The sequence below is a fragment of the Podarcis raffonei genome, chromosome 13 (assembly GCF_027172205.1).
Source record: "Podarcis raffonei isolate rPodRaf1 chromosome 13, rPodRaf1.pri, whole genome shotgun sequence".
In the NCBI taxonomy this organism is placed as follows: domain Eukaryota; kingdom Metazoa; phylum Chordata; class Lepidosauria; order Squamata; family Lacertidae; genus Podarcis; species Podarcis raffonei.
In genome coordinates this window covers 18366195-18387993 of record NC_070614.1, presented here as the reverse complement: position 1 = coordinate 18387993, position 21799 = coordinate 18366195, and the positions used below count along the sequence as shown (strand labels likewise).

Genomic DNA, 21799 nt, shown 5'->3' with positions numbered 1-21799 from the left:
GCCCAAAACGGGTTGTTTTCTGAATGCCAGACTGTTAAGTATAATTCTTGAATGAACATTGAAATGGAAAATAACACTATAATGTGTCTGCATGTATACTGTGAAGCATGGCATGAAAATTTCCACTGAAGCGAAAGAAAACTGTGAGGAGAACCTAACAAGTTAATAATTAGTGAGTATATCTACGTGGCTCAGTCACATGGTGTTTAAAACACCTGAAATATGTATGTGTTACAAGCACATGCTACTCTGTGGTCTTCTATCTTGGGAGGACTGTATCTTTGTTCTCAAGCTACTGGAGAGAATGGATGTTTTACTCCCTCTCTCTGGTAGAACAGCCTCAGCCTAATGGAGGCTGAAATGGAGAAGAACCTTTAATTTTTAGTTCTGGAAGATATTCATAATCTAAGACATTTCACCTATGCCAGCATCAGTATATTATGCAACTAATTGGGTGTAAATTTATTGCTTTAAGTCGAATGGAGTTTGAGCTCTGTAAGTAAAGCTTTCCGAACCGTATTTTTGGACTGGGTAATTTTTATTTCAAAGAAGAGTTCGTTTTTATTCATCCAAACTGCTGCCCATATGTGCAGCGTTAACAATACCAATAGAGACTCTGTGGTCATCTCTGCAAAATGGACACAAATGCTAGATAAGATAGATTCTATAGGTTTGCTCTGCCTGATCCTTGCAAAATGCTCGTTGCCCCTGGCCTCTCACACCGGCATGGGCTTGCCACTCCCGTAGCATTTATACTCTGTTTCGTACATGCGAGGAACACACATGATCTCCACCACAGGCACCCGGCAGGAGACTGTGGGAGGCTTCTCCACCGGGCAGAAGCGGTCCCAGGTGCGCTTGTAGTCATGGGGAGGCTGGTAGGATTCTCGGGTCAGGGGAAGTAGACCCCGGTGGGGAACGGCAGGTATGTGTGGCCCCAGACGGGGTACTCGGGTTGCTTTGAGGAACACCTTGATGTCCCGCATTGGTTCAGGATCACGGATTACGGGGTATTCGCCACACCGCTCAAGCGAGAGAGCATCCTTCCTGGCATAGCCTTGTCGTTCCTTCCTGCAGGAGAGAGAGGAGGGATCAAAATGCGTCCATTTCTCTGAAGTGGGGTTAAACCAAGCAGTTTAAAGGAGAGAACACTGTCTGGAAGGGGCTCCCTGTGTACACAACGCTACTCTTGGCGCTGCAGAATATGATATTGTTTGGGAATAACTTACCGTATTTTTTGCTCTATAAGACGCACTTTTCCATCCTAAAAAGGGGAAATGTGTGTGCATCTTATGGAGCGAATGCAGGCTGCACGGCAATCCCAGAAGCCAGAATAGCGAGAGGGAGCGCTGCGCAGTGCTCCATCTCGCTGTTCTAGCTTCTGTTCTTAGCCGCGCGAAGCCTCCGCAGGGCAGTGGGGAGTGGCTCTGTCCCTTCCCCCATCTCCCAGAAAAGCCCCCAAGAGCCACGCTCCCTTTAAAGAGCGCACGGCTCTTGGCTGGCTTTTGCAGGAGGTGGGGGAAGGGACAGAGGACAGCTTAGTCGCACGCAGCCTCTTCTGGGCAGGGGGAGCCTTCATTTTGGAGGAGGAAAACAAGAAAAAAAAATATTCTGAATCTCAGAAGCCAGAACAGCAAGAGGCTATCCCAGAAGCCAGATCACTGCGCAGCGATCCCTCTTGCTCTTCTGGCTTCTGAGATTCAGAATATTTTTTTTTCTTGTTTTCCTCCTCCAAAAACTAGGTGCGTCTTATCGTCTGGTGCGTCTTATAGAGCAAAAAATACGGTACCTTTTTCTTGATCCTGTGATACGCCATACTTTCTTTGCATGCCTGCACTCGGGTAGCACACAGACTTTTATCACTGGTATTTCATTAAAATCAGTAAAAATACTGATACCTACGGGACCGCCTCTCCTGGTATGTCCCACATCTTGGAGGTCCCAGGCCACAGGCTGGCCTCAACCAGAGCCAGGGCTTTTTTGGCTGTGGCCCCAATCTGGTGGAACGCTCTGTCACAAGAGACTAGGGCCCTGCGGGACTTGACATCTTTCTGCAGGGCCTGCAAGACAGAGCTGTTCCATCAGGCCTTTGGCCAAGGCACAGTCTGACCTCCTCCTTTGGCAATCCTCACAGAACTCTAGCCCAATGGTTGCCATTAATTTGATTCTGAATTGATTTTAAAATGAATTGATTTTAGAATGCTGTGTTACTTTTATTGTTGTTAGCCGCTCTGAGCCCGGCTTCGGCTGGGGAGGGCGGGATATAAATAAAATTACTGGTATTATTATTATTATTATTATTATTTTGACAACAAAAGGGATACCATACATAAATCGGGCAACAGCCAACATCTGCCTTAATAACAGATATCACAGAGTTGGAAGGGACCCTGAGGATTTTCTAGTCCAACCCCCTGCGATGCAGGAAGATACAAGCTGTCCCTGACGAGGATGTTAGGATATTTCCGTTCCACCTTAAAAGGGAGCAGGCTTTGTGAGTCACAGAGTCTGCGTATTTCCTGTTCACAGGATGTTTATGTTGTCAGTTGCTTTCCTTTCCTTCTTCTTGCCTGAACATACCGATGCAGGCGGTCATGGTTTCTTTGTTCTGACCAACGCTGAATAAACTGTAAATATGCTCTCCTGCTGTGCATCTTTCGCTGTGTGAATTCTGCTGATAGAGTGTGCACCAGCCTAAGAATGTGGCAATCTATTTCTGAGGCTTCGTGTCGCTATTTGCTGATACTGCCTGTCTACGGGAGGTCGATGGATCGTCCGGCAGCCGGCTTGGGGGCTCAGATGGACTTTGTCTCCCTGGCAGTATCCCAACAGAGGATTGAACCTGCAGCCTTGCCGTTATCAGTACAATGCTCCAGCCAGCTAAGCTATCCAGCTGCCAAGGCACGTTAACTATGGTTGTCAACCTAAAAAATACAAGTTCTGTGCCATTGGAAACAAGCTGTCCTAGCGGTAGCAAATAAGGGTCAAAGAGTGGAATGTGGGTTCAGAGACAAGACAGTAAATAAATGAATGAATAAATGAAGTAATATTTATGCCCCGCCCATCTGGCTGGGTTTCCCCAGCCACTCATTAAAAACACAATTAAACATCACACATTAAAAACTTCCCTAAACAGGGTTGCCTTCAGATGTCTTCTAAAAGTCACATAGTTGTTTATTTCCTTGACATCTGATGGGAGGGAGGGAGCCACTACCGAGAAGGCCCTCTGCCTGGTTCCCTGTAACCTCACTTCTCGCAGTTGCCCCCTAGAGGATTGTGTTAGGATATTTCCGTTCCACCTTAAAAGGGAGCAGGATGTTTGTATAACAGCCTGCGCATTTCCTGTCTCACAGGATGTTTATGTTGTCTGTTCCTTTCGTTTTCTGCTGTTTTGCCTGAGCAGTCGGAGCAGACGGTCATGTCTTCTCATGTTCTGACCTACGCTGAATAAACTGTAAATATGCTGTCCTGCTGTGTCCTGCTGTGCAACTTTTGCTGTGTGAATTCTGCTGTTAGAGTGTGCACTAAGCCTGAGGCTTCGTGTCGCTAAATTGCTGGTACTGCGTGACTACGGGAGGTCGATGGATCGTCCGGCACCGAGCTTGGGGGCTCAGATGGACTTTATCTCCCTGGCAGTATCCCAACAGATTGTGGGAATGGAGTGTAGGCAGTGGCAGAGGTGTCTGGGGTGGGTGAAGGGGTGGGGAGAGAACCTTGGAAGTGCTACTTACTCAGTGAAGGGATGGAAGTCCCGGCTGGTGACAGAGATATAGGGGTCATTCAGCCGCAGAACTGCCTTGTCCCGGATGTAGAAGGGTTTGCCTGCCATCTCTTCATTCCGTGTGCTGGCCACAATGGACTGCGGAGAGCAAAGGAACAAAGCCTCTGTTGTGCGTGGAAGTCTTTAACTCCTCAGCCCACCATAGTGGACAACCCCAACCAAGCCTGGTATTACCACGCAACGTTCTTGAGTGCCACCCACAAAAGTGGATTGGTCATTCAAAGTAGCTGAATTCATAGAATTGGCGAAATTAACTGCAGCAATAAGATATCAAACAAATCAGAAATTAAGGTCACAATGGGTATGGTTTGGAGAATATATGAGTAAACACGGCTCTAAAGATAGCATGCTGATATGTTTGGACTAAGCTTGTAAAGTTGATTTAGATAATATAATAGTACAATAAAATAAGTAAGGCATTTATTTATATTATATTATGTTATGTTTTATGTTTTATATTATCTTATGTTATGTTATATTTATTATATATTTTATTTTATTTATTTATTATAAGGTATTTATATATTATTTACAAGAATTGCAATGTAAATAAGAACTTTAAAGGAATAAAGATCATGAGCGCTGGTGGAGGGAAGTCATAAGGGTGTATCACCATCCACCTATTTTATGCATTTTTTCTTTACCTATAGTCTTTCCTTTTTTCTGTTTGTTTGCTTGCTTGTAAGTGTATGTACCGGTATGTTACTGGTTTGTATGTATGTTAAATAAATAAATAAATATTTTTTTTAAAAAAAACAACAACGTTCTTGAGTGCCTCCCAGGGCCCAGCAATGACTGAGCCGCCATTTTAATTTCCCACAATGCCCCTGGAGGAATGCTGTGTCGAGGGCATTGTGGGGGAAAGGAAAGGGTGTAGCTCCTTGTGGCTGCTGTCACTGCCAAGTAAACCTGCCAGAATCAAGAGGGGACTCCCTCAGATCCTTGACCCCAGCCTTAGTTAGAGCTCTTGAGTCACAAGCACATGACCTGCTTTCTTTGATTGGCAGGCCAGCAAAATAAAGAAGGATGTCAAAGAAAAGACCAGGCATGGTGGGGAAGGGATAGGGAAGGCCCAATACCAAGATCAGAATCCCACCTCGAACTTGCTGCAGAGGCACCGAAGATAACCCAAATATAAGCAGTTAGGCCAGGGATGGAGAAGCAACTGCAGGTGTTGTTGAACTACAACAGATCCCATCACCTCTCACATCATTGACTGCATTGGCAGTGGCTGATGGGAGTTGGGGGGTCCCACAGTATCTAGAGGGACACAGGTTTTCCTTCCCACTAAAAGCAGACAGCACCAACCTTCCCCACACGCCAGGAAATAATGGATACTGATTGGTCCGATACCATGGGCAGCATGCAAAGATGTGCAAGCTTTTGTTGGAATCCATCTGTCTCAAGTGACAACAGAGTGCACTTCTGGGGGTGAAGTCAAATTGACCTCCCTGGGGCGCAAGCCTGGGCAGTGTGTATGGGGGTCCTGGGCTGCCCAGATGACAAGACCCCCCCCCCAGCCTCGCTGATGTGGTCCAAAGGACAGCAGAGCAAGACATTTGGCTGCAAGAGTTGCCGGAAGGAGGTCTACAACGTGTCTTAAGGACTCCACTCTGGATTTGTGTAGATTCTACTTTACTCCTGTTATGTACTGAGCTGAACCCTAGAACAATAGGATCCAGAATGCAGCAGTCTGATTGGTCCGCAAGAGCCACCCAATCCAGCGCCAGGTGGAAGTGAATCAGCGACCTGATTGGCTTGCAGGAGAAGCCAATCAGGCTTCTGGAGGAGGTGAATCCGCAACCTGATTGGCCTACAGGAGCAGCCCGGAATTAGCCAATCACGCGGGGCCCATTGTGTAAATAATGTATATATAGCTAGACATTTTGGGGAAAGATTCATTCATTGCTACTATGAGCTGAATAAAGAGCATGAAATTCACACTCGACTCTGAGTATATTTCAACTCCTTAGCCTTTTCTACTCCTGAAGATATCTCACAAGTCGGCAGAGGTTTGGATCAGTTTTCCTTCGCCTAGATGGGCTACCTTCCCAGTCTGACAAGTCCCATCTGCCTCTCACTTCCTTCTACAGATGGTGCAGAAACTACCTTCTTGACCGCTGGACCCACGATTGGTGATATCTGTTCAATCTGCCAGAGCCTGTCTTGGCATGCATGAGAAGTCCCTAACTCACTGAGGCTTTGAGACCCATCAGCCAACCCTCACCTGGTTTAGCCGGCCAGTCAAAGGCGTTCCTGGGGTGTGGCCACTGTCGTATACTGACAGCTTCTAGGAGCCACTGCTGAGAGCTGAGTGCAGGTGGGGACCAAAGGTGGACAAAGCACCCCAGAAGTAGCACAACGTGTCCCCCACCAAAGGGACTACCCCCTCCCCTAACACCCTAAATATATATGCAAGCAATTGTTTGTAAAGTATGCAAAACCAAGCATCCTTTAGGTAGAGATTGCCACACTGGTTAACCTAAAACAGAACACAAAGATGTCTTGGCCAGAAGGAAGAAGATGTCCAGTATAGGGGGAGATGTCCTCTCCCTGCTCCAGAAACACCAGATACCTTGGATGGTCCATCCAGGTGATGGTTAGCCAAGCCAAATGGCTGAGGCCCAGCATGGAAAGTGGGCTCTTGTGGGAGATTGGGCCAGCCAGGGTAGCGTTCCCTCGTCTCGCTCTTCTGGTTGCTCATGGTCAGCGGGAACCTCCATGCTCTCAGCTGCAGCTGTCAGGGAGAAGAGCAGAAACAGGGGTACAGAGAAGAAGGGGTTGGGGGAACGGTCACCATGACTTCACAAGGACACTCTCTCATGCAAATGTTTGCCTCCTCCAGCCTGGTGTTTTCAAACAGAGCCATGGAGAAAAGATGATTTGTCTTTCCATCACCTTGTCAATTGAGGGCCTTTGTTCTTCCCCTTGAACAGGGGCTTCTGCTGAAAAACATCTTCATGTATGCGACACCAGCCGCGAGAGTTTTTTTTTTTTTTTAAAGATATTTACTAAAGTTTTTCAGGTATAACAAAAAAGATGAAAAATAAAAAGAAACATACAAAATAAAAACAATTAAAAACACATTAATTTTCATAACATATCTTCCTTATGCATTTTTCCCCAGACCTCCTCATACCTCCCTTTTTTGTATTCCAGTTTAGTTTGTTAGTACAGCAAATCCTTACCATTAAACTTTTACCCATTTGTAAACCTTTTTTTCATGTCTCTTAAAGCATTACAGCTGGAAACCACTTATTTTCTATCCAACATCCTTCTAACATTCATTAATTTTACAATATTTCTGTAAATAGTCTTTAAATTTCTTCCAATCTTCTTTCACCGACTCTTCTCCCTGGTCTCGGATTCTGCCAGTCATTTCCGCCAATTCCATGTAGTCAATCACCTTCATCTGCCATTCTTCCAGGGTAGGTAAATCTTGTGTCTTCCAATATTTTGCAATAAGTATTCTTGCTGCTGTTGTAGCATACATGAAAAAAGTTCTATCCTTCTTTGGCACCAATTGGCCGACAATGCCCAGAAGAAAGGCCTCTGGTTTCTTCAGAAAGGTATATTTAAATACCTTTTTCAATTCATTATATATCATTTCCCAGAAAGCCTTAATCCTAGGGCACGTCCACCAAAGGTGAAAAAATGTACCTTCAGTTTCCTTGCATTTCCAACATTTATTGTTGGGCAAATGATAGATTTTTGCAAGCTTGACTGGGGTCATGTACCACCTATATATCATTTTCATAATATTCTCTCTTAAGGCATTACATGCCGTAAACTTCATACCTGTGGTCCATAACTGTTCCCAGTCAGCGAACATAATATTATGTCCAACATCTTGTGCCCATTTAATCATAACAGATTTCACCGTTTCATCCTGAGTATTCCATTTCAGCAGCAAGTTATACATTCTTGACAGATTCTTAGTTTTAGGTTCTAACAGTTCTGTTTCTAATTTTGACTTTTCCACCTGGAAGCCAATTTTCTTATCCAAATTATATACCTCCATTATCTGATAGTAATGAAGCCAATCTCCCACTTTGTTTTTTAATTTTTCGAAACTCTGCAATTTCAATTTGTCTCCTTCTTGTTCCAAAATTTCCCAATATGTCAGCCATTTGGCCTCCATATTGAGCCTTTTCAGAGCTTTTGCTTCCATTGGTGACAGCCACCTTGGGGTTTTATTTTCCAACAAGTCTTTATATCTTATCCAAACATTAAACAATGCTTTCCTGACAATATGATTTTTAAATGCTTTATGTGCTTTGACCTTATCATACCATAAATATGCATGCCATCCAAATACATTGTTAAAACCTTCTAAATCCAAAATGTCTGTGTTTTCAAGAAGTAGCCATTCTTTCAACCAGCAAAAAGCTGCTGATTCATAGTAAAGTTTAAGGTCTGGCAGGGCAAATCCACCCCTTTCCTTTGCATCTGTTAGTATCTTAAATTTTATTCTGGGCTTCTTGCCCTGCCAGACAAATCTAGAAATGTCTCTCTGCCACTTCTTAAAACAGTCCATCTTGTCCACAATTTGCAATGTCTGAAATAAAAACAACATTCTCGGCAATACATTCATTTTTATCACAGCAATGCGGCCCAACAGTGAAAGCTTCAAATTTGACCAGATTTCTAAATCTCTTTTCACTTCCGTCCAACATTTTTCATAATTATCTTTAAATAAGTTCCCATTTTTGGCTGTCATATTAATCCCCAAGTATTTCACTTTCTTCACCATGGTCAATCCTGTCTCGTTCTGAAACCTATCTCTTTCAATCGGTGTTAAATTTTTTTCTAGAACCTTGGTTTTTAATTTGTTCAATTTAAAACCTGCCACTTGACCAAATTCTTGAATTAATTCTAAGACCCTTTTGGTACTAGATTCTGGCTCCTGTAACGTCAATACTAAGTCATCTGCAAATGCTCTCAGTTTGTATTGTTTGGCTCCGACCTGTATACCTTTAACCAACCGGTCCCTTCTAATCATGTTTAGCAGGACCTCCAGGACCAATATAAAAAGCAGTGGGGAGATTGGGCATCCCTGTCGTGTCCCTTTTTCTATCTTAAATTCTTCCGTGACCACATTATTTACAATTAATTTAGCCTTTTGTTCGGAGTATATTGCACCTATACCATTTTCAAAACCTTGGCCTACCCCCATCCCATGTAGGTTCTTCTTCATAAAACTCCAAGAGATGTTGTCAAAAGCTTTCTCCGCGTCCACAAATATCAAAACTGCTTTAGTGTTTATATTCACTTCTAATTTTTCCAAAATATCAATTATGTTCCTCAAATTATCAGACAAGTGTCTTCCCGGGAGAAAGCCCGCTTGGTCTTTATGGATCTCTTCCATCAATACTTTTTTCAATCTCTTGGCCAAAATATCTGCAAAAATTTTATAATCCACATTAAGTAACGATATAGGGCGGTAGTTCTTAAGCTGAGTCTTTTCACTCTCTGTTTTCGGTATAAGTGTAATATACGCCTCTTTCCACTAGCCACGAGAGTTTTAATAGCACAAGGATGGAAGACTGAAGAAACCCCAGCTAAAGAATCATGGCAAGACAAATTGATGGACTATGCAGAACTGGCAAAACTGACATACAAGCTAGGGGACAAGGATAACTGCGACTTTAAAGATGAATGGGAACCCTTTACAAAGTACTTGAAGACGCAACAAAGCGAACTGGATTCCTTGGCTGGCTTTGAATAAACATTCACAAACTTTTTATTGATAATAATCAGCTAAATAGTTTGAGGATCTATACAACTGCGTAACATGCAGAAAACAGCATTTTTAGAGAAATCAAAGACTGGGACTGAGGGAAGTCGGGGGGTGGGGTGGGTTGGTTTCTGGGGGGGGAGGGAGGGGGAGGGAGGAAAAAAGGGGGGGAATAAGGATGATATGTTTCTGGATAATATGTTTTGTTTTAATTTTGAATAAAGAAGTTATTAAAAAAAAAGAACAGGGGCTTCTGGGAAACTCTCTGCAGAATCCTCACCCCCCTGTCCTATTCTCCTGCCTGGACTGCAATCACAGAGTAAGGGGGGGGTGCTCCATCGATGATATTTCAAGAGTACTCCCTGAATGTTCAGCTGATTCAGTGTGTGTCTAGATGGGGGCTTTATACAGCAAACCTGCTCCTCAGGTCTGATTTTTTGTGTTTTGTATTTGGCACACACACCCATTTTTTTCAGTCACAGGTATTCACTGCTATTCCACCACTGCTTGCTCATTGACACTAGCAGGTGGAGTTTGACAGAACGTGTCCAATTGGGGTTTTTTGTGGGGGGATTTTTAAGTGTGTGTGTCACCCACTGCCTTTAACTTTACTGGGCATGCATGCGAATACTTCTGTACCCATTTGCACACATCTTTAAATTAAAATAAAGGAACCCTAGAAAAGCATACAAGAACAAATGCTTCTAATCTGAATATTGTCATGTTTCGGAATAAACAGAAGGGGGGGGCTTGTGATTTTTCAGACCAGGTAGGCTGCAAGTAAATAAATAAAAATACTTAGCTAAAAGTAGAAATAATCAGAATATTTGAAACTGAAATGCTCGCTGAGGTTACTTGGGTGATGTTGTGACGCACTCTAGTGATGCAACTGGCAACCTGACAAAGCAATAGGCATGGCTTTCATGAACTGACCAATCGCAGTGCAGGTAGCTCGGTCCTGCCCCCCCCCAACATAAATTCTGGCTATGCCCAGGCTCAATTGAACTTACTTCTGAGTGAGCTCACACAGAACCAGGCTGTAATTTGCAGACTGGATTCATTCCACCCATTCCCTCCCCAATAAAACCACCAAGCCGTCTTCCTAGGGAACTTCAAGAACTGTCACTATTTGGGGGTGGGATTCAGTCACAAATTCAGGTTGTACAGTTTAGTTGGCTGGAAACTCTTGCCCAACAAAACTGCTTCTGCAAAAGATCAGACGTTTTGCAAGAAGGAAAGGGAGAGGGGAAAACACACTGGGAGTTCCCATAACACTTGGGTTGGCACAACATCATCTGACCTCCCTGAAAGCAAATCATGACAAAAGCAGATTAAATTGCCAACTTTGTCTAATCCCCCTGCAAACAAATGCGGACAAATCCTCAACACTCTGGCCATCTGGATGCGCCCCTTGACCATTTGGGCTTCTATTCCCCTTCCCAGATCTCAGAGCTTCCGCTTGCCCCTTACCTTCTCTCTCAAATCTTTGTTGTAGAGGACGTCCCAGTGTGCATAGGCAACAGAGTAGCGGGGGTGAGCCAGGACTCCCCCATGGGTTTTCGGGCCATAAGCGAGTTGTGAGGTGGTTGTCAAGCGTGGGATGACCTCATCTCGGAAGTCCTTCTCAGATGCTGGGGGCAGCGGCTCATAGATTGTAGACTGGTGATGAGCGAAGCGGGGGTGTGAGGGAGGAGGTGGGGGAAAGACCGTAAAGGGAAGCAATGGAACAAACCATCAGGAAACGGGAAAATGGGTGCATGGATGAAAAACAGAACCAAGACCCCGCCCCCCCAAAGAACCATTTATTCCTGCAGGAGTTCAGGTTCCAGGCAGCATTAGGCCGCCTGCAGAGTACCTAGACAGGGGTCAGCAAACTTTTTCAGCAGGGGGCCAGTCCACTGTCCCTCAGACCTTGGGGGCCGGACTGTATTTTGGAAAAAATATATATGACTGAATTCCTATGCCCCACAAATAAGATGCATTTTAAATAAAAGGACACATTCTACTCATGTGAAAACACCAGGCAGGCCCCACAAATAACCCAGAGATGCATTTTAAATAAAAAGGGCACATTCTACTCATGGAAAAACACACTGATTCCCCGACCGTCTGGAGGCCGGATTTAGAAGGTGATTGGGCCAGATCCGGCCCGGGGCCTTAGTTTGCCTACCCATGATCTAGAGGCATAGCTGTCAACTTTTCCCTTTTCTTGCGATGAATCCTACTCGGAATAAGGGAATTTCCCTTAAAAAATGGAAAACGTTGACAGCTATGCCTAGAGGTAGCCGGAGGGTGTGTCAGTCCCCCGCTACAAACCACATCGCTTCCACTAATCCGAATTGCACCAGCCATCCTCCTTAAAGTCACCAGCTTTCGCTCACTCGTGCATAGGGCGGCGGGAAGGGCAGCGGGGGGCTGTAGTTGAGCCCCACTCCGCTGCTGGTCAGCCTCCAGTCATGCCTGCGTCCCTGCCGGGGCACCAGCGTCGGGGAGTCCACCTCCCAGTCGAAGGGGAAGGCGGAGAAAGTGCCCGCCATGTCCGCCTCCGCTTTTGGGACATGGTTGCCGGGCGGCCGGGCGGAGGAGGAGGAGGCGGCGGCTGGTACCCTGGGCACCAGGAAAGGGGCGGGGCCTCTAGAACGTTAGCGACAAACGTCGCCATGGAGATGGAACGCTCGGCAGCCGGACGTTCTAGCGCCCTCTTTGATCGATCCCTGGATTCCATCCGGTCCGGTCCTAACGAGTTCCAATGGGATGCTGGACCGCTGTGGGAGGGGAAGCCAGGACTGCACCCGGATTTCCTGGGAGCCGGAAGGCCTGCTAAGGATCGTTGCTACTGAGTGCTAAAGACCGTGGCTGAACGATTGGGGTGCAAGCTCTTGTTGTGTGCTGCCCACCCTATTCGTGTTTACGGAGGAGTAAGCCCCTACCCGGACCCCAAGCCCTTTCCACCTTGCTCCCAAGTAAGCGTGCATCGGGACTGTAACTTCAGTCGGAGGGTGATGGTTCTTATCATCCTTCATTCAAGCATGCACACACAAATGGGAGCTGCAACATAATGTTGCAGTATGGCAGGGCAGAGGACCTGTGCCCGTTCCATTGGTGTTGGACGCCAACTCCCATCAGTCTCTTCTAGGACATCTGGTCTCGTCCCGCCTTTGTTTTCTGTCTCTACACGCCCCACTGACTGCCTCCCATGGCCACTGATCAAAGCAAGCAGTTATTGCAGTTCAAAGGCCTTTAGAAGAAATCTGAAGGCTGCTCTGTATAGGGAAGTTTTATTATTTATTATTAACATTTTTATTGTTGCTGTTGTTAATATTATTATTGGAAGGTTATGTCCAGTCAAATTCGACTATGGGGTGCGGTGCTCATCTCCCCCTTCAGGCCGAGGGAGCCGGTGTTTGTCCACAGACAGCTTTTCCGGGTCATGTGGCCAGCATGAATAAACCACTTGTGGCACATGGGACACCGAGAAGAGTACTAGAGCGCATGGAAACGCTGTTTACCTTCCTGCTACAGGAGTACCTATTTATCTACTTGTGCTGGTATGGTTGGCAGGAGCTGGGACAAAGAGACAGGGGCTCACCCTGTCACTCGGATTTGAACTACCAATCGGCAAGCCCGTTGTTGTTGTTGTTGTTCTTGTCATCCCTATTTTCATTGGAGAAATGTTGGAGGGTGTGACAGACCCTCCAAGTGTCCCTATGTTCCAGGGAGAGTCTCGGATTTACAGAAGCCTTCCCTGTTTCTGATTTGATCCCAGAATGTCCCACCTTTCCTTAAAGGTAAAGGGACCCCTGACCATTAGGTCTAGTTGTGGCCGACTCTGGGGTTGTGGCGCTCATCTCGCTTTACTGGCTGAGGGAGCCGGCGTACAGCTTCCGGGTCATGTGGCCAGCATGACTAAGCCGCTTCGGGCGAACCAGAGCAGCGCACGGAAACGCCATTTACCTTCCCGCCGGAGTGGTACCTATTTATCTACTTGCACTTTGACGTCCTTTCAAACTGCTAGGTGGGCAGGAGCAGGGACTGAGCAACGGGAGCTCACCCCGTTGCAGGGATTCAAACCGCCGACCTTCTGACTGGCAAGTCCTAGGCTCTGTGGTTTAATCCACAGCGCCACCCGCGTCCCTTAGGATGTCTCTATTTCCATCAGTGAAATGCTGGAGGGTGTGGAGTTACACATACCCCCCCCAAGCCAAGGAGATAAGTAACTATACAATCTTTAGAAGACATCTGAAGGCAGCCCTGTGTAGAGAAGTTTTAAAATGTTTAAAGTTTTATTATTTATATATACCGTATTTTTTGCACCATAACACTCACTTTTTTCCTCCTAGAAAGGGGAAATTTCTGTGCGTGTTATGGAGGAAATGCCTATGGGTGGCATGCCTACGGATTTTCCTCCTCTAAAAACTATGTGCGTGTTATGGTCGGGTGCGTGTTATAGAGCGAAAAATACGGTATGTGTGTGTGTTGGAAGCTGCCCAGAGTGGATGGGGCAACCCTGTCAGATAGGCAGGGTATAAATAATAATGTTTTTGCTATTATCATTAGGGAATAGGACTTCCCTATTTTCACTGGAGAAATGTTGGAGGGTATGTGGGCGGAGACCTTGATGAGTCAGCTCTTCCAACCTTCCCCAAGCCTTGTTAGCTCCCAGGGAGATACGTCAGTGGGACGTCATGCACCATTGATACTCTTGTGTAGGCCTTCCAAGGGGCAGCGGGCAGAGACAACCCTGCTCAGAGAAATTGGATAGGAGAAAGCTCTTTAACGCAACAAAAGAAGCAAGAACAATTTAAACAATGCGTCTGCTAGGGCTGCAAGAGACCCGTCTCAGGTATGGACGGCTTAAGAGAGCAGAGCCTCTTGCGTGGATCTTAAAAGCCAGGACACGTTCATTACAGGGAGGAAATGGTTTCTGGGGTAACCTGGTCCTAAGCCATTTCTTAGGGCTTCAAAGGTCATTGCTGGCACTGCTAAATGGAGCCCGGAAACAAACAGGCAATCAGTACAGATGGAATCAGTTCTGATCTTGAAGCGCCGGATAACAATCTGGCGTTTTGTACTAATTGAAGTTTCCGGGCTCTTTTCAAAGGGCAACCTTGCAATAAAGAACATTGCAGTTAATCCTTCCTAGAAATTAAAAAAGGAGAACCTTTTGCAATTTTACAGTTGGGTGCTTTCTTCAAATCGTGTGTTTTCCAGCTATCACAGGTGTGGCGGAGAACCTTGGTCCCTCCAGATATTGCTGAGCTGCAGGGGCCAGTGAAGGGAATATTTATATATTATATATTATATTTATAATATAACGTTGCAGGGTGGAGAGCTGAATTTCAGAATCCCATCCGCTCCGTTCCATTTCCCCTTCCTCCCTGCTTTCCCCACTGTGCTGTAAGCAGTTTGAGCATTGGACTAGGACCTGGGAGTCCAGGGTTCGAATCCCCACTCAGTCATGAGGTTCACAGGGTGACCTTGGGCCAGTCACTGCCTCGCAGGGTTGTTGTGGGGCTCAAATGAGGAGGGGGTGAAACCGTGAGCTCCTTGGAGAAAAAGGGTAGGATATGAATATAATCAATTCATAAATAGTCAGTGAACATGCAGGCTACTTGGAGGCAGGGTTCCTTATGATGTTATTCTAGATGGCTTTTGTACTTCTGCAAGCTGAGGGACTCCCCCAAGCCTGCTAATGCCCAAAGCTCGTGTGTGATCCTAAGGAGCACCTATCAACTGCAACCCACACCTCCAAAAATAAAGACTTGCCATTTTACTTTCAGCCATCCAATGGCACTCAGGGCCAGTGCACACTTTCACTTTTGGAGTTCCAGGTGGGTGGGATGGATTTGAAGAGGGTGGGGTGCATTTTATTGATTTATTGATTGAATTTATATACAGTGGTACCTTGGGTTAAGTACTTAATTCGTTCTGGAGCTCTGTTCTGAACCTGAAACTGTTCTTAACCTGAAGCACCACTTTAGCTAATGGGGCCTCCTGCTGCCGCTGCGCTGCTGCTGCACAATTTCTGTTCTCATCCTGAAGCAAAGTTCTTAACCCGAGGCAATATTTCTGGGTTAGCGGAGTCTGTAACCTGAAGTGTATGTAACCTGAGGTATCACTGTACTGCCCTATATTCAGGGGACTCATGCATGTTCCTAGCAACCCTGAGAACCAGTGGGGGCCAACTTGAATTAAAATGGAGGGGGAGCCCCGCCCTGCATAATTGATCACACGACACAGTGCATGTGTGTCACGGCTAAAAATTGGCCGCTGTTTCTTTGATGCTAAAAGAACTAAGTCAGCGTGAGCCAGCGGCCTACAATGACTCATGCAATCTTTCACCAAATTGTACCTGTATATATAGAGTGGTCAGTGTTAGTGTTGGGTGTGGGTTGGTTGGATGGTAGAAAGCCGGTTGTGTTTGGTGTGTGTAAAAGCTGTCGGTCGTGGTTGGAGAAGAAGACTTTTTAAGAATAAAAGCAGCAACACTCTGCAAGAATACTCTTTCTCAAAGACTCTTTTGTGCCAACTAAGGTCTGAGGACTAGGCAAAGGAGTAAAAAGGAGGTCAGAACCTTTTCTTTTTCAAACACTGACAATATGTACTATTTTAATGGCAATGCCCATCAACTTTGGGGGCCCCTAAGAGTTGGCTCCTGTGGTGTGATGTCACACAGGAAAAATGTGCCCTTTCGAAAAACTAGGCTTGGAATTGTGTAGGGGGAGCGAGCAGGTAGGTGAGGAGGAGTTGCTTGGGGCAAGAGGTGTTCTGGGAACAAGGAGGAGGAAATAGGTAGAACTTGGTGAGGGGTGTGTGTGTGAAGGCCATCTTGGCACAGGGGCAGGGAGATGGGGTTCACGGTGCCTTGGGAATCCAGTGCTGCGTTGCTGGGGAAACAAGCCCCTCTTGAGATCTAATGCTCTCCAAAGGAGACTCGGGTGTTAAGAAGCCATTTTTCTTAAAAACATGACCGTCTCCGACACGTCTCGATTCCCAATGGAAACATGACTCTGGAATCTGGCTACTGCTTGGCACAGATGGGGGCAGTGGCCATATTTGTTTATTCATTTCAAAAGGGGAAGGCGAAGGCGATGTGGGCCCTTATCCCCAAAGACCTGTGGCTAAGGCCTTGTAGGGTCGCCCACTGCCCCAGCAAAGCCTGTTATGATATCTCCTGCCCCCCATATTCCTCTGCGTCTTCCTGCTGCGGTCGTATTTTGCAGACACATCCAGCATCTATCCTGACAAAGCGCCAGGCAGCAGTCTTCTTGGAATCCACAGTGAAGGCCCTGACATAGGTCTGGGTCGTCTGGCACTCGGAGATCCAGTAGTTTCGATCCACCCCGCGGCAACCGCCCGCAGTTCCCCTTCTGGGTGTGCACTTGGTCTCAAAGAAGTACTGCCTCAGCCGGCCGTGAGGCGTCTGAAACTCAGAGAGCAGCGTCACGTTCCTGCCACGGATGTCCACAGCTGTATGTTTCTCTGCCACCCAAGTGCTTGTGCTGTCACACACGGCCAACGTCCCCTCAGCGGCGTCCGACAAGGGTTGGGTGGTCGGCTCGCTTCTAGAAAGCGCAACACGGGGAGACAGGAACTCCTCGTCCCCGACTGGAGGAGCATGAGTGCTGAGGACATCAGCGGCGCTGGGAAGCGGGGTGGCATGAGAGACGACGCAAAGCCATGCGGTGACCACAGTAAGCAGCATGGCTTCCTCTATGATGGGGAACCTGCGCAGGAAGTGGGGAAAGGCAAGCCTGGGAAAATGCGTCCGCCAATAAAAGGTCCCATCCACAACACAGGTTGCCAGCATGTGGTTCCCCCCAAAGGCCACATCCACCTCATGGATTTAGGGCAAATCCTAGGTTCCCTGCCCCCCAATAATTTTCATACTTTCGCAAACTTTGGAGCTCCCCTAAACCTGCTGATACCTCTTTTTAAAAAAATAATAATAATTGAATTACATTTATATCTCACTTTTCCGTGAAAGAGCTCAAGGTAATGTATACAGTGGTACCTCGGGTTAAGTACTTAATTCGTTCTGGAGGTCTGTTCTTAACCTGAAACTGTTCTTAACCTGAAGCACCACTTTAGCTAATGGGGCCTCCTGCTGCTGCTGCGCCACTGCTGCACGATTTCTGTTCTCATCCTGAAGCAAAGTTCTTAACCCGAGGTAATATTTCTGGGTTAGCAGAGTCTGTAACCTGAAGAGTATGTAACCTGAAGCATATGTAACCTGAGGTACCACTGTACATGGTTCTCTCCCTCCCCATCTTAACCAAGGGTGCCAACTTTGGGGGTGGGCAGCCCCCTCAAATATTTTATGGGTGGGGAAAGAGACAAAGATATATTGGCCCCTAGGAATTGGCTCCTAGGCTCTCAACAAGCCTGTGAGGTAGGTTAGGGTGAGAGATTGCGACTGTCCCGAAGTAACCCAGGGAACCTTATGGTTGAGCAGGGATTTGAAGCCCAGGCCCCAATCCAGCACTCCAGCAGTACGTCCTCCTGAACTTCACAAATAGAGGGAATAACAGTGCAGATTGTGTCCATCCCTCCACCTGTTATAAAAGTGACTTCCCCAACTTTTCTGCCAAACCCAGGGCCCAATTGTTAACAACAGCAACCTGCACCGCGGGAAATTTTCTTACTTTTGTAATTTTTTTTACCTTTACCTACTGGGATCTGTTCTCTCCTCTGCTTCTTGATTCACTCTTCTTTCCTCTCCCTTTCTTGCTCTATCACTCTCTCCCTTTCCTGTTCTGATGACATTCGCAGTGCTGCCGTTGCAGACCACTGTAAGTCAACAAAGCTCTCTTTTTTGGCTACAGCAAACGAGGTCAAAGTACGGTACCCGGATATGGTGTCTTTTAGGACTTTGGCCAACTAGAATCTGCTGAAGAGAACATTTGGGTAGTTTCATGAATTCCACAGGGCCAGGGGCCTGAAGTTATTTGGCTGCACTAAACTAGAATCTGACAGAACTTATTAGATATATACAGTCATCCCTTGGTTTTCGAACAGCTTAGTTCTCTAACGTTTTGGCTCCTGAATGCCGCAAACCCGGAAGTGACTGTTCCAGTTTGCAAACTATTTTTGGAAGCTGAACGTCCGACGGGGCTTCCGATTGGCTGCTGGAGTTTCCTGCAGCCAATCAGAAGCCACGCTTTGGTTTCTGAACGTTTTGGAAGTCGAACGGACTCTGTTCGACTTCCAAGGTACGACTGTATAGAGGCACTTGCCTCTGTTGAATCACAGCTCGTGCATTTCATGGAGATTACAGCGGGGGAGGGTGGCAGGTACTGCAAGCATGCATGTGGTGCCCACAGTGGTTTCTCTGGTTTGCTAATGTGCCCACAGGTCTAAAACAGTTGGGGACCATTGCCCAAAGGCAGTCCACCTCTTCATAAGGACTTGCAACTCCACATCAAGCCATCAGGTGGCGCTCAGGGCCAAAGGACACTTTCCCCTTCCAAAGCTACAGCAGGCGAGGACTATAGCATGGGTAGGCAAACTAAGGCCCGGGGGCCGGATCCGGCCCAATTGCCTTCTAAATCTGGCCCGCGAACGGTTAGGGAATCAGCGTGTTTTTACATGAGTAGAATATGTCCTTTTATTTAAAATGCATCTCTGGGTTCTTTCTGGGGCATAGGAATTTGTTCATTTTTTTTTCTTTTTTCCAAAATATAGTCCTGCCCCCCACAAGGTCTGAGGGACAGTGGACCGGCCCCCTGCTGAAGAAGTTTACTGACCCCTGGATGATAGTGTGGATGTGCAAAACACAGCTTGTGGAGATAACACACCACACATTTAAAGGCTCCCCACCTGAAAAGAATACCAGGAACTGTACAGCGGTACCTCGGGTTACATACGCTTCAGGTTACAGACTCTGCTAACCCAGAAATATTATCTCGGGTTAAGAACTTTGCTTCAGGATGAGAACAGAAATCGCGCGGCAGCAGCAGGAGGCCCCATTAGCTAAAGTGGTACCTCAGGTTAAGAACAGTTTCAGGTTAAGAACGGACCTCCAGAACGAATTAAGTACTTAACCCGAGGTACCACTGTACTAGGGACGCAGGTGGCGCTGTGGGTAAAACCTCAGTGCCTAGGACTTGCCAATCGTATGGTCGGCGGTTCGAATCCCCGCGGCGGGGTGAGCTCCCGTCTTTCGGTCCCAGCTCCTGCCCACCTAGCAGTTCGAAAGCACCCCTAAGTGCAAGTAGATAAATAGGTACCGCTTTATAGCGGGAAGGTAAACGGCGTTTCCGTGTGCTGTGCTGGTGCTGGCTCGCCAGAGCAGCTTTGTCACGCTGGCCACGTGACCCAGAAGTGTCTCCGGCCACTAACATAAAAATGGGGAATTTGGGGAGAGATTTGGGTCCGACCTTAGCCAAAGATTATCAAAAATAAGTGTTGGTGTATAAAGACTGAGATTTTTAAGTTTAAATAGGTTAATTAAATTGATGGAGGAATTTAGGAAAAGTATGTTAAGAATAAGTTTTGAAATATAAAGATAGAGGTTTAGAAGTTAAAACTTGTTTAAGTTAATTGAATTAGAGGAAATAAGGTAAAGTGGGGGGGATAAAAAATTGCTGAGCTAAAAATTGGAATTGGAATACAAGAAGTGCAGGTGTGGGGAAGTCAAGGAAATTGGGTATGGAATGTAATTAAGGTAAAATTTTTTTAACTGCTGTTTTTTCTTCTTCTTTTCTTTTTTCTTTTTTCTTTCTTTCTTTTTTCTTTTCTTTTCTGTTTTCTTTTGTACTCTTTTTTGAAAATTTTAATAAACATTATAAAAACAAAACAAAACAGAAGTGTCTCCGGACAGCGCTGGCCCCCGGCCTCTTAAGTGAGATGGGCGCACAACCCTAGAATCGGACACGACTGGCCCGTATGGGCAGGGGTACCTTTACCTTTACCTTACCACTGTACTTGGTTAAGGGTGCTGGCAATTGTAGCTCTGCATGGAGCAAACTACAGTTACCAGGATTCTTTTGGGGCTGTGCAAAAGGTGCCTTTAGATGTATGTTGTATATGCAGCCTGAGAGAGCTACTAGGAAGGCTTGGGCTGTCAGGGCGGAGCTGGCTGCCACCCACATTTCTTTCCCATGAGTCTTGCTTTCCGCATGCTCCTTCTCCCCCCCCCCCCCCGGAGCCCCCCCCCCAGCCAAAAGGAAGACATTCAGGACACAGGAAATCCAAGCAGCAGGCAGACATGTCTTTTTGTTTTTTAATCCTCCCCACCCACCTCCACACACAGACATCACACACACTTTCCTAGAAATCATTCCCCCCCCCCTCCAGAGTAATGAACGCAAATAAGTTAATAATTAAGACGACAGGATCAGGTCAGACACAGACTGTAGCTGGAGGGAAGGGAGGTAATAAATATGAAGAGAGGAAAGAGAACGAGGGAAGGGAGATTCCAGAAGGAAACTTACACCTAGCAACCCCCCCCCAAAAAAAGTATGCTCCAAAAGAACTCTAGGGATCTCTCAGACGCTTATCCCAGGCTCCTCAATGGATATATCAGTCGTGATGGACTTCAGATTCAATGGATCTCCCACTCCAATCGGCAGCTGGAAGGGAAAGTGGGGTGCATGCAAAGCGGCAGATTCGGCGCCTGCATCGAGGCTGCGTGCGTCTGGTATCCACAAAGCAGCGGTGAGGCCTGGCAGGCGTGGTTGATGCCCACGCGTGTACAGACAACACGCCCTAAAACATTCCCTAGGATCCACCTGCCATGCACACGCAGGGAATCTTTGGCAAATGCACCGAGATGGAACAGGTTCCCCGAGGGTAGGCAGTCGAAAAGCCCTGATCTCACAGACTGCGCTGAGGGAAGGACTCTGGAGTCCGCTGTGCACCGCAAGGGTGCAATGGGAGCATTGGGGGGGGGGTGTCTGCCAAAGGCAGGTTTGAGTGATTCTAAAGCAGCACCCACAAGACCCCAGTGCCCTGACACATGTGGTAGGTATGAAGTTTTGACCACTAGAGGCCCCATCATGGCCCCTCCAGTCCACAAAGTCTGCTTGGCTGCATCTCAATAATGCGTAAAGTTCGCTTCTCCACTGTAGAAGTGCAGCAACAACGTCTCTGCCGTCCAGCAAATGGCCACGTTTGCGACGATGAACCTTGTTGACAGGGACTTCAAGGGGGCACAAGCAGAGCCAGACAAGGCAGCCTGAGGCCTGCCAATCAGCCAGGACCACACACCTTTCTTCTTGTCCAATGGGAACCACGCACATGCCTCTTGGCCAAAGGGCGGCCATCTTGGGCCTAGCGGT

The 21799-nt window shown here is 46.8% G+C and overlaps 2 protein-coding genes across 4 annotated transcripts; both read right to left on the bottom strand.

Annotated features, from left to right (window-relative positions):
* Window positions 1-519: 519 nt before the first annotated feature.
* On the bottom strand, window positions 520-12154 carry LOC128399906 (uncharacterized). The gene is made up of 5 exons (XM_053361761.1): window positions 11900-12154; window positions 10989-11177; window positions 6357-6518; window positions 3732-3859; window positions 520-1071 (listed from the first exon to the last, which is right to left on the bottom strand). The coding sequence occupies exons 1-5, from the start codon at window positions 12053-12055 to the stop codon at window positions 717-719; spliced, it is 990 nt and encodes a 329-aa protein (XP_053217736.1). The 5' UTR covers window positions 12056-12154; the 3' UTR covers window positions 520-716.
* A 4386-nt stretch (window positions 12155-16540) lies between these two features.
* Window positions 16541-18319, bottom strand: LOC128400141 (brain-derived neurotrophic factor-like). 3 transcript variants are annotated; one of them, XM_053362180.1, is made up of 2 exons: window positions 18182-18319; window positions 16541-17245 (listed from the first exon to the last, which is right to left on the bottom strand). In XM_053362180.1, exon 2 carries the CDS (start codon window positions 17221-17223, stop codon window positions 16681-16683), a length of 543 nt encoding a protein of 180 aa, XP_053218155.1. In that variant the 5' UTR covers window positions 17224-17245; window positions 18182-18319; the 3' UTR covers window positions 16541-16680. The 3 variants fall into 3 exon arrangements, with proteins under 3 accessions (XP_053218155.1, XP_053218156.1, XP_053218157.1); XM_053362181.1 differs by having other exon boundaries at window positions 18188-18319; XM_053362182.1 differs by having other exon boundaries at window positions 18192-18319.
* Window positions 18320-21799: the final 3480 nt, after the last annotated feature.

Excerpts from the sequence above, each read along its gene's own strand:
- LOC128400141 (XM_053362180.1), bottom strand. The coding sequence starts at position 17,223 with ATGCTGCTTACTGTGGTCACCGCATGGCTTTGCGTCGTCTCTCATGCC.
- LOC128399906 (XM_053361761.1), bottom strand. The coding sequence starts at position 12,055 with ATGGCGGGCACTTTCTCCGCCTTCCCCTTCGACTGGGAGGTGGACTCC. Across the intron at positions 11,178-11,899 it reads TCCCGCCGCCCTATGCACGA|TCTACAATCTATGAGCCGCT; the intron begins GTGAGCGAAAGC and ends GCTCATCACCAG. Across the intron at positions 1,072-3,731 it reads GACTTCCATCCCTTCACTGA|GAAGGAACGACAAGGCTATG; the intron begins GTAAGTAGCACT and ends TCTCTCCTGCAG.